Raw genomic sequence first — 16950 nt, 5'->3', positions numbered from 1 at the left:
CAATTACTGGTCTTACCAGGGAAGAGGTGTTTAAAGAAAGTGCTCTCAGAGTTTTCCTGCTACTTGTACTCTATTCCAATGCACTCCTGTTTATATTGCATACCTCTTGGCCCCCTGCTTCCTTATTTCATCTTACCTTCGAACTCAAAGCTACCCAGTGTACGAAGGGCAAGGGTGATGCTACCCACATCACTAGCCTCTGGGATGTTGGTGAGGCTAGGGGAGGCAAGCTGGTGGGCAAGGCCCTTTGGCATGCCTGGATGTCGCAGAGGCTTGTGCATTAGAACAAGGGAGAGCATTTTCAGCAGCCCATCCTGGATATCCTTCTTTAGCTGGGGGATCTGACGACTCAGGTCATACAGCACAGCTGTTAAAGCAGGGCTGAGGGCAAGAAACAGGCAGATAGGCATTAGAACAGAAACAACACAAGATGTGCTTTTTTGTTTATGCCTTTGCCCATCAGAAGATAGTTGTGGGCATTTACACATCACAGCAACACCTGCCCATAGGGCACAAGGGTCCTTGTGTGAACTCAGGCACGTGAGATGACCCTCTTGCATGAACTTGGTGAGCAAACTGCAGCACACGTTGCTACATTAGGCAATGGTGCTAGAATACTCTTACAAATTTAAGCGATTCCTTTTACTTGTCCTTTTTAGACACAAAGGCAACTGAATTTCCAGATGGTAACATTAATCTAACCTAAACAGCTTTCTGCTCTCTGGATACTTTCTCCATACCTTCCCATACTAACAGCTTCATGATCTAGGAAATTCCCAGTAGGAACTGTCAGCTTTGAAGGTGAAAGAAGCTAGGAGCAAATATTCAGCACTTCAATTCTCCTTCCCTGCCAATTTGATATAGCAGACATCTGCTGGCCTTCAGAGGCTTTCTAAATTTTTGCAGGCTGTTGCCAAATGTTTTTCAATAGTGGAAAGTAAATGAGATTGCTTTTGAATTCACTAGTTATTCTACAAAAAGATTTCTTTACAGACACCAATGCTCTTAAGTAACTCAACAGACATGTTAACACTTAAAACATATTATTCTTCTGAAATTGCTATCCTGATCTTCTGAAAGGTCATTTAAAAGAAATAATCTTCCTCCTCAATTTGAAGACTTTCAAGGTCTCTTTCTGTATGGCCAAACAATGCCATCCAGTGGCTAATATAAAAATATGCTCCATTGCCTTGTACTTACCTTAGCCCCACAGCCAGCATAGGTTCCAAAAGCTCTTTGATGTCCTGCTGGATACTGGGTCCCATGGCTCGTGCCAGCATACTAATGCAGGTGAAGACCGTGGCATCAACCTGCACAGACTTCTGCCTCCTGGAAAGGGACCACATCAAAGTTAATTAAGAGGAGTTGCTATTTTTCAACCATCTGTCCTCATCCCACTTCTGTGTCAGTCTTACAGAAGTACCTCTGATTTTAATAAAATAACTTGATCCCTCATCACAAAAGTTACGCAAAGAACAGGTGTTTCAGTTTTCTTCTCTAACCTTCATATACTTACTTGTGGGCAAAGTCTTTTGGTGGAAGAGCTGCTTTTATGATTTCAAGAACTTTGGGCAGGTAAGCTTGAAACTCAGACCTCACAGCCACAGAAAGCAAACCCAATGCCTGGAAGGCTGCTGTTCGCTCCTTCTCTTTCTTCACACAGCTGAGAACATGATTCATGGTGTCTGGAAGATACTGATCAGCTGCCCACAAGAGAGAACAATACAGATGTTGGAGCTCATTTAGGTTTATACAATTGCAACACATTTACAACTAAACCTTTACAAGTATAAAATGAGGCAACAGACATAGCCATATAAAATTTGCTGACATGAGCAATGGCTAACACATGTCACCATATATTAAAATTTTCAAAGCCGAGAAGGGCTTACTTTAAAAACAAAAAAAATTAAAAATCACCAAAGTAAAAGAGCTATGAGGAAAAAAAACAAAAACCCCAACATTGCAACGAGTTCTATACACAAATAAGATCCAAACATCTTGTTTTTATAGTGATTGATAGGAAATTTGGAATAACAAAAGCAAGTTTGTTCCAACCCACTTAGAACAGCTTGGTGACTTGCCTCCCACTCTGATGCTCTCCTAAGCTTGCTTGATAAATTAATCTCACTGCTTTAAAGCTAGCAGGTATCTCCCATTTTTACTTAATATTTTCTGGCACGTGCAAAAAAGAAAATGGAAGGCAACTCTGCTGATAATATTTGGCATATATTTAATGGGAGCAAGAGAGCAGAGCTCAACTCTAAGTCTGACATACTGAGGAAAAAAAAACAAAAAAGAGGTTCTATCTCTTATAGTATTGATCATAGAATTCAGACAATAGTTTTCAACCTATTTTCTTCATCAGAGCAACATTTTGGCATGAGATATGAAGTCACACTTATTCAAAGAAAAAAAAAAAAAAAGACTATCCTCTATTGGAGGACTTTGCTCATCTTACAAGCACCACATTTGTACTGCTGCATTGCCTGCACAAGCTCATCTGGACCAAAGAGAGCTGGATAACTTCCAGCCCAATTTCAGCAACACTTCTAACATCCAACCATCTGTCTTGTCACCTGTGAATGCTGAAGGACGGAAAGCTGCCAACCGTGGTAGCAGATTGAGAACCGTCATCTGGATCAAAGAATTTTTGCTGGTTCTGCACTTGAGAACCCACTGGCACACCTGAAAGGAGATAGATTGGGCTTTGAAAGATGGCCATCAGCAGTAATGCACAAATGTTTATTACCTGGGTGACTTAAGGCATTCTACTGACATACGGCTTCAGAGTCCATCAGAAAGATGGATAATTAAGACTCCTTCCAAAGAAAGTAAATCACTTGCTCTAAGAGAGACAGTGACAAAGCCAGGATAGGTATGATTTCTGATGCCTCAATTCACTACTAGACAGCATTGCCTGCTAAAGCATGACACAGAGGACAATTGCTCTACAAGAACTGGTGTTGTGAATGTTGGAAGAGAAGTTGAAGACCAAATGCTTACTTGATCAAATTTTTCTTCCATTAGATCCCTGCAGCATCGACTTTCTACCAACGTAGACTTTGCTGGGACAGGTGAGGTTGCAAACCCCATGATTCCTTGGTGGGCACTGTACCCCAGAAGACCAGCCAAAGCATTTGACTGAGTGGGCTGAAGAGACTGAAAGCTAGTGAAGGGAGTGATGTGGCGAGGTTTGGTACTGAAGCCCATCAGGTCTTTGCAGTACTTGTCATGCACAAGCTGCTGCTGAGTGATCTCTTCCATTTCCTCTCTAAGGCGCTGGACAAAGTAGAAAAGCATATTTTTTAAAAAGTAGCTGAATAAGAGATTCCCAACACAGTGCTACCCAAATCTCCTGAGGTGCATCGTGTGTAATTGATATCCAAATAGCTATAAAACATCAAGTAAGCAAAATCCAGCAAAACATGCAACAGAGTCTTCATTCTATGTAAAAAATCTTTTTCATTGTAATTAACCCAATTAATAGAACTTTCCATCAGAGCTTAACACCTACTCAGCCCAAACTTGTTACTGTTATTTCTCTGACACACTTCATTTGTAATAATCAATGCTCTGACTCCATGTTCAGATGACTTTTCAGCCCAACAGCCCCATTTCAAACACAATGGGATATTTCCAGATTGATTGACAGTGTGTAGCAACTCAGCAATCTGGCAAACAGAAGCCATAATCCTCATCTTGTTCACTTGCTCACCTCTCCCTCCATACTGCTGATTCTCACTAGCTCATTGAGAATCAGTAAGGCACCATGGATTCGGTCATCACGGTTCATTCCTTTCTCTTTGGCCAAAGTCTCATCAAAGCCCTTCTCAGCCTCTTCATATGTATGCTTGTGGGAAGAGAAAAAAAATAAAAACTCAGTGATCATGCAGAAACAAAGTGGTACTGCCAGTCAAGACTTACTGATGTCCCGTAATTTTCCAAGAGTAGCCACAAACCTCAACTGAGTAATAATGGAGTATAACACTACAAAATTCAGATTCACCTAAAAGTCGTGGACTCTGCTGCAGAGCATTTTCAACAGCACTAATCAAATAGTCAGTCAATCATGCCATGGTATAAACTTCATCAATATATGTATCACATATTTGATTGAGGAAACCAAGTTCACAACATTTGACTGCACTGTCTAAACCTTATTTGATATTATGAAGCTTGAATTCACACAACAATGACAACAAAACTAAGATTCAGACAAAAGAATCTTTACCTTTTTCACTCATGTTTTATCTACACTAATAAAACCATCTGCTAGTAAGAGATAACAATAGATAGATGATTACATGGCTGTAAAACTAGGTCAGGCTCAACAGCTGAAAATGAGCTGCAGATAGAGCAATGGATTCTTGATGGAGTTAAATCTCTTGCTTGCTTTTACAGTGGGCAAAAGGAACTACTCATTTTATAAGTCATTCTATTTTCAACCCTTTCAAGGGGAGGCAGTTTTCTACTGACCAGACATACTGACAGAGGTGACACAGGTTCTTAGCTTAGACATGTCTTCTAAAAATGGGCACTTGATCATTTGCATTGCATTATGAGGAGCTGCTTCAAAACAATTATTTTCTTACTCTGTACCACTGGGGCTTCTGCATCTCTTTTGGCTCCCGTTGAGTGGTGAGGATAAGGCAGGCTCTTAAGGCAGAAACAGCTCCCTCTCGGATGGCCTGTTTGGGATCCCACACAGCCACAAATATATTGTCAAAGAATGGCTGAACTTGTTGGAAGAAGAAGGTAGGCACGCTGATTGCCAGCTCACGCAGGACAAGAACCTGGAGGTGGGGAGAGAAACAGTAACAGTCTGTAAGGATGAACACCCATAGTCAAACCTCATCATTTCTAGACCGTAGTATCATCTATTTAGACTGTCAATGTATCTGAGCTTGAGCTGTTTCCAGCTCCTTACTTTTACAGTTCCTAGCATAATGGTGTCTTAATCTTCTTTAGTCACTGGGCTAAAGCAGAAGCAATGAAGCGGCACTATCTGCCACAAGAGCATCACAGATTCTCAGACGTGGACTGGCAGCCATTCTGATCCTGACCAGAGCTTTTCCGCAGCTTTCTGTGCACATCTCCTACCACTATTCACTAATCCTAACCATCCCAATTCCAAGACAGGTGAAGACAAAAAAAAGATCACTTACAGCTGCATGTCTTCGACCTTCATTCCTGTCAGCTCCAAGCCATTCCAGAGCTCGTTTCACCTCAAACTCCACATACTCAGCTGTGAAGGTGTCACCAGCCATTGCAAGCCGCCCGATAGCTTTGGAGGCCATCTCCATTACAACAGGGTCATTGGATGGCAACAGGTTCCTCAGGTAGTTGGCAAACCTGCCGATACGGGTGGCGTTACCTCCTTCAACACCAATAAGGCTTGCTGTAGAGAAAGGGAGCAATGCTGTCAGTTCTCCCTGAGTCAGTGAAGCAGACAGTAGGTAATCCCTGGATGAGAGTTAGTATTCCCTATCCATTCCTTAAAGATTCTCATTAACTCCTCCTAAACTGCAGATCCACAGGAAAAAAAAAATAAAAATCAAGCAATAGGAAAGGGCCACCATTCTTTCAACCTTGAACTTGTTAGGAAAATGCATCCAGTAGCTTCATAGATTCTCCCCATTTTAATTTAGAAAGAGAAAAAAAAATCCACCCTGGGATCACAGACCCATTCCCAATAGAAAGGCATCCATCCACATGCAACTACTACAGCTGGTCTGCCTCAGTAGACAAGCCGAAGATTGAATGGACCAAGGAAACTGCTCTCCCCCTCACCACTAGAGACGGTCTCTCCCGGCCAGGGAGGTGGCAAACTGGCAGGCAGCAGTGTGGTGGAAGCTTTTGCTGCCAGTGCCTGGGTTGTACCTGCTCTGTAGATAAAGAGGCCATCAGTGTCCAGGGTTGTCAAGCCGGCACCTTTCAACAGCACTAAATTCACAGAAACAATTTTAAAGTGATACTGTCAGCTTAAAATCAGATGTTGTCAAGAAAGATTTCCCTAGCTAAGGGAATTCCGCTGCCTTCAAACACGTTGGGATTGGATGATTGTGTCTGTGAGTCTAAACCATAAGCACCTCCTATTTGGTTATTAAAGAAGTAACTGCTACAATACAGGCTACTCACTTGGAAGGCAAAGTATTTACGCCAGCTGATTTCCCCAAGAGCCAAAATGCAGTCAGCTCTGCCATGTCACAACAAAAGCACAACCACAGCAACTGATGGAACAGCTGATCAGAATCAAAGCAGAAACGATGTGAACCCCTCCCAGGGATGGAAGCTGCTGTTATTGAGCCAGGTAAATTTAAATAACAAGAATCAATCTCCTCAGAAGAGAGTTGAGAAAGTCAGCCCACCGTCATACATCTAAATGGACAGCACAAACTGTTCTCAGCTGAGCTCAAGAACAGAATTTTCATGTGCTCAGCACTCACATTTGATGCTTGACTCCTGGAAGAACTCAGGGCCCATTAAGCACCAGGTTTTCAGCCACTCTCAGCACTCAGCAGCTCCCATGCTGACACTTACAGACAGATTTTCAGAGCCCAGCAACTAGCACCCACCCAGCGTAGTGAGCAGACACAAGGCCCTGCTTATAAAAGCTCATTTCTTTTGAAAATCTCTCCCTAAATATAGATGCATGAAGAAAAAAATCACCAGAAGCATTAAGCACTTTCACTCACCTATAGCCAGAATGCCACCTTTCCTTTCATTGGCATCAGAGCTAGAGACCAGTTCAAATATATGATGGTTCAGCTGATCATAAAACCTGGTAGATTCTTCCTGACTCATCTTTAAAAGCAAAAAATTCAAATCAGCTTTCAGCATTCTTTCCCTCCTTCCTGCCCCCAAAACCTCCATTAAGACAATGCTTCTTAGGTCACTTAGAAATTAAATCAACCATGTTACAAACACAAAACAGCATTTCTTCTTTGTGCCCACGATGTATCAAGTTTATCTATTCTGGTGCTTGACCACCCATCTGTGTCACCAACTTACTCCACCTACTTACTGGGGCAAAGCTAAACTCCCTGCTACGCCCCACTTCCTCTCTAAAACCAGCTTCCATATTCCAGAAATCTTCATTCCCAAAAAACCCAGGCCATGCCCTACACTTACATGATAAACAAGGATAAATTATCTCATTTACAACACTCACTTCGCGGAGCTCCATGGTGACATAATGCTGTAAGTCCTTGGCAGCTTTTGCCCTTGTCTCTTCACTGCGACTCTTCAAGCCATTGGCAAATTGTTGGAGAATGGACACGGTGCCCGACATGATGGTGGTATGCTGGGGCTCAGGGGCATCAAGTCCTGTAAATTCTTCAGAGAGACACTTTTTTTACTGCTTTCAGCTATTGAAATCTCCCAGCTTCTTTTTTAATGCTTCCCCTGCTGCCTGTTTCCAAAACACACATCTTATTGCATGCAAGGACGCTGTGACAGAAGGGCATAAAATTACAAGTAATGACTATATTCCTTAGGCCTCGCAACCCTGTGGTAAAACTGTATCACTACATAATATCTTGACCCCCTGCCTATTTGCTCTCTAGTTCCTCAAATACCAAAATATTGGTCAGGTGCCTGACCCCACCGTGATGTAATTCTAAATCAAGGGTTGAGCAATAGCCAAAAAATAGCAGAGTCAGATTAGGGTTTACAACTGCCCTATAATAAGTAATCACAATCATTCCTATGACTCTGTCATTATCATATCTGAATCCTCCTTGAACACTTTAATTCAAGTTCCTCCACAGAAATTCTAGCGTTATGCCAACAAATGGAAGACTCAGCGCTTAGGGCCTGGGAAGTGTTACGCTCTCCAGTAGATATTTCGAGATGAGAAGTCTACTTATAGCAACGCTAATTATTGCAGCAGGATGTTTACCATCTTAACATGTAACCAAACTGTCTCATGAGCCTTTTTTTATGTAGAAAATATTTTAGAGGCTTGACTCCCCCAATTTTCAGATTACATAAACCCAAACCGAGCACTTGACAGAAGGGCCCACAGCGACACAAGGTACCAAAACTTCAGCTCCTTCTTCCCCAAATATTCCCCACGCGATTCACAAACACGCAGCGAGGTTACAGCGTGAGGCGGTTTCAGGGCTTCCCCGCGGCTGGGTAACAGGAGAAGCTCTCCCGGACGAGAAGAGCAGCCTGGGGCCGCGGCCCCATCGCCGCCAGCCGCGGAGCCCTGCGCAGCGGTTCCCTCACAGCCGCACCCGCGAAGAGACGCGGCAGCCGGCAGGCCCGAGCCGGCGGGGAATCCCGCCGGCTGCGCAGGCCGGGAGTGAGGGAGGAATGAGGGAGAGGTGAGGCGGGGCAGCGCGGGCAGCGCCGCCGGGGCCTCTAACGGCAACACGGCTGTGGCGGGGCGGGGGCGGGATAGGGGAGGCCGGTCCGGCCGAGCCGCCCGCGGGAGCGTCAGTAATGCTGACAGGGCGCCCGTCCGGCGAGGACGAGCGGGGAGCGCCGCAGTGGGAGGTGAGGGGAAGGGGAAGGCGATGCTGAGGGGAGGCTCCGCGGCCGCACTCACCACCTCCGCCCCGGCCGCCGGCGGCTCCCCCGCTCCGGGCCCCGAGCCCTCCCCTCCCCCGCGCCTGCCGGGCCGGCGAGCGGCTGCTAGCCAATCGCCTCCCAGAAAGGCTTTGATAGGCACCGCCTCCGGCGAGTAGAAAAAGAGCAAAAGGGAAGGAGCGCTCGCAGCTCCGCCCCTTCTCCTAAGGAACCGCAAGGAGAGACCGTCCTCTCAGACAATCATCAAGCCATCCGGGAGAGAGTGGCAGTAAATCTGACCAATAGAATGGCTAGGCGTGCTCAATTGGTGAAAACTCCGCGCTAGGCCCACCTTCCAGAAGCCGGATAGCTTCCGCCCTCCCGCAAAGCCTGTGTGCTCTACGCGCATGCACGGGAGGGGAGGGGAAGGGGGTGGTGTGTGTCACTGAAATGTGTCCGGCTGTCCACGAGACCAAGGGCAAGCTGGGGCGGTACCCGCTTGTTGGCGCTCCGTTACCGTAACGGCGCATATAACAGCGTTGGGTGTGTGCTTCAAACCGACTCCCCTTGCCGCCGCGTGTGGCGACGTGGGTCGCTTAGTGTTTACACCGGGCGCTGGGGAGGTGCTGTCTGGTCGCTCGTCCGCGGAACTCGCCGCGTGAGGCCGCGGCGGGGCGGGGCGGGAGCCGCCGTTGGGCGCGAGCGGGCGGCGGGCCGGTGGTTGGGGCGCGCGGGTAAGGGCGGCGCGCGCCCCCCCCTCAGGCGCGGCCATGGCGGTGCCCATGCCCGTGTCTGTGTCCCCTCGCCCCTGGACTAACGCGCGGCCCTTCCCCTTCTAGGCGCTGCTGTGAGGCGGGAGAGCATGGGGCCGGGAGAGCTGGCGCAGAAGATCAGCATCAGCGCCGAGAGCTCCCGGGGGAGCGAGAGGAACGATTCCGGCGCTGTGCTAGCGGGCGCTGAAAGGGTCCCCCCCAGCACCTGGAGGCAGAAGTGTGCGGCTTATGTGCTGGCGCTTCGACCTTGGAGTTTCAGCGCTTCCCTCACCCCCGTGGCCCTCGGCAGCGCTCTGGCGTACCGGGCCGAGGGAGCGCTGGACCCGCGGCTCTTGGTGGGGAGCGCCGTGGCCGTCCTGGCTGTACACGGAGCCGGCAACTTGGTGAATACCTACTACGACTTCTCCAAAGGCATCGATCACAAGAAGAGCGATGACAGGACTTTGGTGGACCAGATTTTGGAGCCTCAGGACGTAGTCCGGTTTGGAGTCTTCCTTTATACTGTGGGCTGCATCTGTGCAGCTGGGCTCTACGCTGTCTCAACACTCAAGCTGGAGCACTTGGCCCTGATTTACTTTGGAGGACTTTCCAGCTCCTTCCTTTATACCGGAGGTAAGCGCTGTATTTCGTTTGCTGTGAATCTGAATGTAAACTTGACAAATCTCTGATTTGTCAAGGGCTTCTAGAAGACAAGTCGTTTATTTAGTTAACCACCATAAAAATACTTGGTAGTATTTCCTGGAGTACTGGTACATAAATTTGTGTTTGCCATTGTCTTGTGGGAAGAGGCAGACTAAGTTCTGTTGGAAGGTGGTGTTGAGATGTGGCTATTTACATATATGGATTTAGATGTTCATCAGAACTATTGCTGAAAATTTTCATGATGTGTATTTTGTATCCCTCAGCAGTATAGCTCACTGCATATTTTTTTTTCCATTGCTAGAATCTGTTACTTTGTTTTGGAAGATTTTGTTGTTATTCTATAGGTGGAGTTTCATTGTGAAAGTAGAACAGTTTATGTTTGCTTTTAATAAGAGGGAGGGTATTTTTAGTGTTTTCCTGTATTGGGTGGAAACATAATTATTAGGAAAAGAAAAAAAAACTTGATTTCCAACCGTGAAACTTTCAAACAGTTATAGTTTTCTTGAAAGAATCTTGTCAGTTTTGCATTTTGTTCTGAGCATTTTATATATTTCTCCATGATCAGATTCTAGTATGCATGATCACACTAAAGAGTACCTTCTTTCTGTAGATTTCTGCAGAAATAGGTACTTCTGGATGTGAAGGTGGGTGTTAGAACCTGGCCCTTAGTTTCTGTTTGAAGAAATTCAGAAGCTGCATTTCCTTTATTATCTTTGGAAAAGAGAGAAAATATGCTGCTTGGCCATAACCACACATGCATTGGTCATTTTACAACATTTCTGTGGAAGGGCTGATCTGTTATTTTATCCATTCTCTTATTTTGTTTGAGTTGTTTGATGATGCTTCATTTTATTCTTGTGTCTTGCCACAGGAATTGGATTTAAATATGTTGCACTTGGAGACGTGGTGATCCTGATCACCTTTGGGCCCCTGGCTGTCATGTTTGCCCATGCTGTGCAGGTCGGTTATCTGTCTGTCTCACCACTGCTCTACGCTATCCCCCTAGCTCTCAGTACTGAGGCCATCCTGCACAGCAACAACACACGAGACATGGAGTCTGACCGGCAGGCGGGTATTGTCACCTTGGCTATCCTCATCGGCCCCGCGTTCTCCTATATTCTCTACACTTTGCTGCTCTTCTTGCCCTACCTGATTTTTTGTGTGCTGGCCACACACTATACCATCAGCATGGCATTGCCACTACTCACCATCCCGATGGCATTTTCACTGGAGAGGCAGTTTCGGAGTCACAGCTTCAACAAAATTCCTCAGCGGACAGCCAAACTCAATCTCCTCTTGGGGCTTTTCTATGTTTTTGGTATTACACTAGCACCAGCCGGTGCTCTGCCCAAGCTGTAGCAAGAGCTGTAGGGTCAGGCCTCACAGTTCAGTATCAATGCTGATTAACAGTGGATGATGTGGATAGATGACCCATTATGGACGGTGGGAAGAATGGAGAGACCATCTTGAGCTGTTGGTTGTCTGTAAATTTTGTAATTTCTGGCTTGGTTAGCTTGTACAACAGGCTTTAAAAAAGTCACTGGTCAGTTCTGTGGAAGGGGTGAACTGTGCAATTTTTCTTCGGGGGAGCAAGGCGACGTGAGGACAAGGAAACATTTAAAGAACCTCATCCTTCTGCCACCTAATTCTTTCACTGTCAACTCAATGAAAGTAAGATTGAGCCTCAAATACAAACTCTCTGTTGCCTTCACAAGCACAGTGGTTGCTCTTATGACTCCTTTTCTTACCATGGCCAAGGAGTCCAGTAGCTCCTGTGTGGTAAACAGAAAACACTGCCAAATGCTTAGCATCACAATGATGTAGATGCTATTGCTTCACTCCCTTGTGAGCATAGTTCTTCTGTTGTATGTTTTGGGTTTTGTTGGTTTTTTTTTCCCTAGCCAACTTTTAAGCCATTATTTCCAAGCCTCCTGAAATGCACTAGATACTAATTCATTAACTGTTGCTTCTGTTTGGTCCTTCTAGTCTAGAAATTTCAAGGTTATGTATCTCTGTGGGATGTTGGTGCTAAATGGAGTATGACTAGCCCACTGCACAAACTTTAAGCCAAACCCAGTAAATTTATATTCTGTTATGAAAGCTGAAGCTGTAAAGGCAAATCATGCAACTGAAAAGCTCTCAATGCATAGAAAACCAAGTGGTTTCCATTTCTGCATTTCCTTAGTATTTACTCTCTGAAAGTACAGTCTTGGAGTTAAGGGGGAGCTGACAGATGGATTTCCAGGTTTCTCTGGTTGGATATGGATAAATGGATACATGAGTGGAAGAACAAATTCTTAGTTGTAAAAAAATTATTTTTTCAATTGTTCTCCTGTGTTTATTTAGAGGTCTGGAGTATTATAGTCAAATGTCTTACAATAAGAAGCCCCAGAAGAAGCCCAGTTGAGTAAAGGAGAAAGATACAGGGTCAGGGGGGAAAAAAATAATCAGGATCTCTGCATTGGATCTGCATAAAAATTAGAACTGGAAACAGGAAGAAACCGTTTTTATTAATAAGATACCTCCTAGTAGAGTCCAGAGTTTGTGTGGCTGAATCACATTTAAATGTGAAGTTAGCTCTGAAATGAAGTTCCCCACCTCTTTTTTCCCCTCCTACACCTTAAGGTGTTTTGTTTTCTCCTGCAGATCTTGCCACTTGATATACATGTGGCCATTTGGAGAGCTGTTTCGGCAGTTATGTAACAGTGTGGAAAACATGCCAAACACAACTGGGGAAAAGTGTGACTTCCAGTGCAAATATGAATTTGATCAATGCTATGTTGCTCAGTGGCAACTGAATTCTCTTCTGTGTTAAAGAAAAAGTATTCGTTTCATGTATGCAGAGTTTTGGTGAAAAGTTTGTTTACAGGCGTTGTGGAAAGCTTCAGAGGTATTGATACTGGTGTTGAACTAGAGCTGATGGAGCTTGGAAAACAACCTTGTTTTTGAAGCAAATGCGAGTGTGCTAGTCACTATATGAAGGGCTTTTAAACATGAGCAATAAACTAGCAATAAACTAGCACGGTGTTGTCCTGCCTCCGTCATAGGTAAGTTATGGCTCTGTGGTGTTGAGCTGAAAGTGCTGAGTGTTATATTAGTGGACTGTACTGACAGTAGTAAAGCTGAGTTGATGGTACAAGATTGCATTGCACAGCTATTTCAGTGACTGTTTTTATGGCTTTATGTTAGCCGTTGTTACCCAGCTGTTAGTCTCCTGCTTTACAGCTATGCTCTAATCAAAGGGAAGGATTCATTGCAGGTGTATTTTACGAGGCACAGTTTCATCTTCTATTAAAATTGGGCGAATGATCTCTCTAATCTGACCAGGCACAAGACAAGAGGAGATGGACTTCAGCAACTGTGTGCTCCTTTCTACAGCAAAATACATGTTTAGGTTAGAAACATGAGGAGAAACTGCAAAAGTTCAGGTCAGCTGGATGGAGGGAGTTATATCCAGAAGGTTTTGGAAACTGTTTTCAATATCGACATACACAACACAGTATCCACTGTTAATTCTTTGTGGACCTACAAAGTAAAGAGCCTGGCTCCAAGACTCACTTCACTTCTAGGGATATGAACTGAGCTGGTGAATCTGTTAACCTTGTAACTGGGGATATGTGGATTTATTAGGTTAATCCCAGCGTGGCTTTGTTGCTACCCTTAGTAGCAGCTGTGTGCTTTATTTTATGATAGCTTGTTTTTGTATAGCTATCAGTTTAAAAGAATGGGTAGTTATCTTTTTCTACTCCTTTTACATAAACGAGAGTACTCAAGCTAAATTCCTTAAAGTAACTAATACTTGGCTCATGTCTCTGATATCTGTAATTGTAATAGTGAAAAGATCTAGGATACGATAATTGGTGGAGTAGTATATGTAACTGTAGTCGTATCTAGGGTACCCTTTGTTAGCAGGGAAAAGCCCCCTGTGTAGGATGTCTGCTGACTGCTGTAAAGGACCGGTGCTTTTTGTTACAGAGATGAAGGAAAACCTCACTAGTAGATGTATATGTTTGTAGAACACTTTTCAAGGTGGGGGGGATTCAGAGCATTTTAATAGTAAGAATGAGATGAAAATTCAGTAATTCCTTGTTAGCAGATGTTGGTTGCCTCCAATTCACTGTCTGTGAAAAACAGTATCATTCCAGGTTTTTAAGAATATTAATAATAAATAACACATTATTCACTATGGCTTTGAGGAAGTCATTTAACTGCTCTGTCTCTCAGAAAATAGCTAATTTTTGCCTACCTCACAGGGATGCCGAGCCAACATCATTATCATAGAGAGCTTTGAAAGTAGAAAATGCTTTATCTCTGTGTTTTCCAAAAAGCATGTTAGTACTAGAAAACATTTTAGGTATGAACTAACCTAACAGGTGACTTAACCAATGTAAGTAGACCAAGATAATTTCCACATAGACACTGAGTGGTAAGAGAGACTCCTTTATTGGTTTGTTTTGTGATGAGGATGCCAGTCTCCTTCCCTACCCCTCTCCGCCCTGTCCCATGGTAATTTCCCTGAATATAAACTTTTTAAGCTTCTTTCAGGTCTGTCTTGAGGAGCTGTGTTGCGATGTGATGAGTCTACATTAGTAGATGAACAGACCTGTAGCCCATCTGTTAGTGTTTCCTAAAGCACCTCCGGGCCTTTCTTCTTATCTGATAAAGTGTCTGAATGTTATTCTGTTAATTATGCTGTGTTTGATAATTTTATATCACTCCAATTGTAATTTTGCACATGTGTTAGAGCATCTTCCTGGAAGAAGGAGGGCCTTTGTCTGCCATGTTTTTAGTATAAGTGCATGAGAGATTGTACTTTTTTTTTTTGTGCAGGAGTCCCTTTATGAATCACAGAGTCCTGTCCTTGCAAATCATTGGGTAAAAAGTTCAGTAGCAGTGATCATCTCATACTAATGGCAGACTTCAGTCTTTTTATCCGTGAGCAGAATTTTCTTTGATGCAGTTTTCTGTGCCATGTACCGTTCAGCATTTGTAAGGAGGTTTCAGCTGAACTTTTAATCTTTTTAATAAAGATGGACTTTTTCTTCCTCACCTGTGTGGTCTGCCATTCTTCCAGTGCCATGGTCTCTGCTCCTGACTTGTAATGATTTTATTTGCTCCCTAGGACTGTGACAGCGTAACGCCTCCCCTGTGCGTGTTATAAATGAGCCTAAAGCATGGTTTGAAATTTTCCCATCTTGGCCACTGGTGCAGTCCACTATACAAACGTGTGTACAATTAGCTTAAGGAGACTAAGAAGTCTTACATGCTTTCTGGCTCTATTTTATATGTGGTTAAAGTGGTTTGAACAGTCTAGAGAGACCTCTTGGCTGTCCCACCTCTGTTGTCTCTGATGAACATAGCTGAAAAATGATACAAAGAAGGCTTGACATGTGAGGGATTTGTAAAATGTGATGATTTCAGGTTTTACTTCTAGTTCAAAATCTGAGTAGGAGAGAATGGAAGAAGTTCCAGCAGTAAAATTTAGTGATTGTAAACCATTGTGGAGCTAATGTTTTCACCCACAACACTATCTCACTATCATTGTCTGCTTTGAAGTGATTTCCTGTTGGGTTTGCAAGACATTCTGTGGTTTTAAGACAGCTAGGCCTGGGAAATATTTTTCAGCCTTTCTGAGGTGCAGAGTGGGCCACAAAGTGGTCATAGCATTTGGAGATAATTTTAGAGGATAAAATGCAGAATAACACGGCATCTAGATACACATGGGCTGTACTCAAGGATCCTCCCAAAGAAATTTGATAAAGCTGTTTTTCTGTATCTGCGGAAACCAGTCGTCTGAGTATCCTTTAGCTAGAGAGCACATTGAGTGTTTTGTTACTACTGTAATTGTTCTTAAAACACAGTCTAATGCTTTGTCCTGGTAGCAGGCAGAGTTTATTAGTAGTCAGTTTAAACTCATTTTAAGAAATGACCTCTAATAGAAAATGTTTAGATATTTGGAATTCATGCAGCATTGAACACCTTTATGTCCAGTGCCTGTCTAGGGGGAGGCTGTAATTCTGATTGTCTGCAGATGGCAGCATTGCTCTTCCATCACTGCTGCAGCACCCTGCGGAACCTGTGCCCTGGGCTGAGAGATCCTCTGCCAGGCAGACAGCAAGGGCCGCTGTAGAGCACGAGGATTGTCCTGATACTTTCGACCTTGTTCCACAGTCAAAAAAAACGCATTCCCAGTGAGAGAAGTAGCATTCCAGACTCTGGTATTGCTGCTTCTCTGCTGTTCTACGAGGTTGAGCCAGAACACTAGGTCCACTTTTAATCGAGTGGCAAAATGTTTTATGCATCAGACTGTATTATTACTGGAAAAGGAAGGAGTGGTTTCCCTCCTGCGTTTATAGGGGGTTGCACTGGCTCAGGTCACTGCATTGCTCAGCACATCTTTCTTATTTCAGAGGATTTCTTTTACAGTCATGACAGCTAAGATTTTTTTGGGGAGTTTTTCCCCCCTGCAGCCAGTGGGTCAAAAATCTTTAGGACAAGGGAAAAAGGAAACTTTCCAAATACGTACTTAAAAAAAACTACCTAATTTTTTGTATCTACAGGAATTCATGTTAGCTGTGTTTGCAAGATTTTTTAGTATTTGTCTGGTTGTACCTTACTGGGTCTCCTCTGATGTAAGGAGACTTGGAAGACAAATGGCTGCAGATGAATTTCTAATGTGCAGATTATGTCTGGACAGATGCTTCTGGCCCAGGCAGGTAATGGCAGAAACAATTTGAAGAAAGCCAGTCAGCTCTATTTTGAATTTTTAAAGCCTCTGCTGATGGCTTAATAAGCTTATTCTGGTCAGATGCTGAGGGCTGAGCTTTTGAGTGTGGGCAAGCTGTGCCTCATGGGTAGTACACTGGTGAGGAAAAAGAATGCAGTGTCTGCTCACTTGGAGATGTACTTTTGTTCAGTCAATTGCTTTTAACACCCGTGTCTTGAATCACTGTTGGAAAATCTTAATACTTTTATAGGGTTTTTAGGAGCTTGGACTATATTCTCCCCATTTCGTGGC

At 44.1% G+C, this 16950-nt stretch overlaps 2 protein-coding genes across 5 annotated transcripts in view; one reads left to right on the top strand and one right to left on the bottom strand.

Moving 5' to 3' along the window:
* Positions 1 to 8598, bottom strand: part of MTOR (mechanistic target of rapamycin kinase) — a 67229-nt gene extending 58631 nt beyond the window's left edge. For both annotated transcript variants that reach the window (XM_042794157.1, XM_042794158.1), the window contains exons 1-11: positions 8558 to 8598; positions 7175 to 7338; positions 6699 to 6807; positions 5169 to 5401; positions 4596 to 4796; positions 3719 to 3853; positions 3007 to 3282; positions 2580 to 2688; positions 1517 to 1703; positions 1201 to 1329; positions 137 to 381 (exon numbers count right to left, since the gene is read on the bottom strand). In XM_042794157.1, the coding sequence (XP_042650091.1) occupies positions 137 to 381; positions 1201 to 1329; positions 1517 to 1703; positions 2580 to 2688; positions 3007 to 3282; positions 3719 to 3853; positions 4596 to 4796; positions 5169 to 5401; positions 6699 to 6807; positions 7175 to 7294 (1744 nt within the window). In that variant the 5' untranslated portion in view covers positions 7295 to 7338; positions 8558 to 8598. The remainder of the gene's footprint in view (positions 1 to 136; positions 382 to 1200; positions 1330 to 1516; positions 1704 to 2579; positions 2689 to 3006; positions 3283 to 3718; positions 3854 to 4595; positions 4797 to 5168; positions 5402 to 6698; positions 6808 to 7174; positions 7339 to 8557) is intronic.
* Positions 8599 to 8953: 355 nt separating this feature from the next.
* Positions 8954 to 14981, top strand: UBIAD1 (UbiA prenyltransferase domain containing 1). 3 transcript variants are annotated; one of them, XM_033007496.2, is made up of 3 exons: positions 8954 to 9060; positions 9357 to 9902; positions 10804 to 14981. In XM_033007496.2, exons 2-3 carry the CDS (start codon positions 9380 to 9382, stop codon positions 11289 to 11291), a joined length of 1011 nt encoding a protein of 336 aa, XP_032863387.1. In that variant the 5' UTR covers positions 8954 to 9060; positions 9357 to 9379; the 3' UTR covers positions 11292 to 14981. The 3 variants fall into 3 exon arrangements, with proteins under 3 accessions (XP_032863387.1, XP_032863388.1, XP_032863389.1); XM_033007497.2 differs by lacking the exon at positions 8954 to 9060 and adding an exon at positions 9062 to 9104; XM_033007498.2 differs by lacking the exon at positions 8954 to 9060 and adding an exon at positions 9082 to 9140.
* Positions 14982 to 16950: the final 1969 nt, after the last annotated feature.

The sequence above is a fragment of the Tyto alba genome, unplaced genomic scaffold (assembly GCF_018691265.1).
Source record: "Tyto alba isolate M040663 unplaced genomic scaffold, T.alba_DEE_v4.0 Super-Scaffold_20000042, whole genome shotgun sequence".
NCBI lineage: Eukaryota > Metazoa > Chordata > Aves > Strigiformes > Tytonidae > Tyto > Tyto alba.
This window is presented reverse-complemented; position numbering and strand designations above follow the sequence as displayed.

Excerpts from the sequence above, each read along its gene's own strand:
- UBIAD1 (XM_033007496.2), top strand. The coding sequence starts at position 9,380 with ATGGGGCCGGGAGAGCTGGCGCAGAAGATCAGCATCAGCGCCGAGAGC. Across the intron at positions 9,903-10,803 it reads CTCCTTCCTTTATACCGGAG|GAATTGGATTTAAATATGTT; the intron begins GTAAGCGCTGTA and ends GTCTTGCCACAG.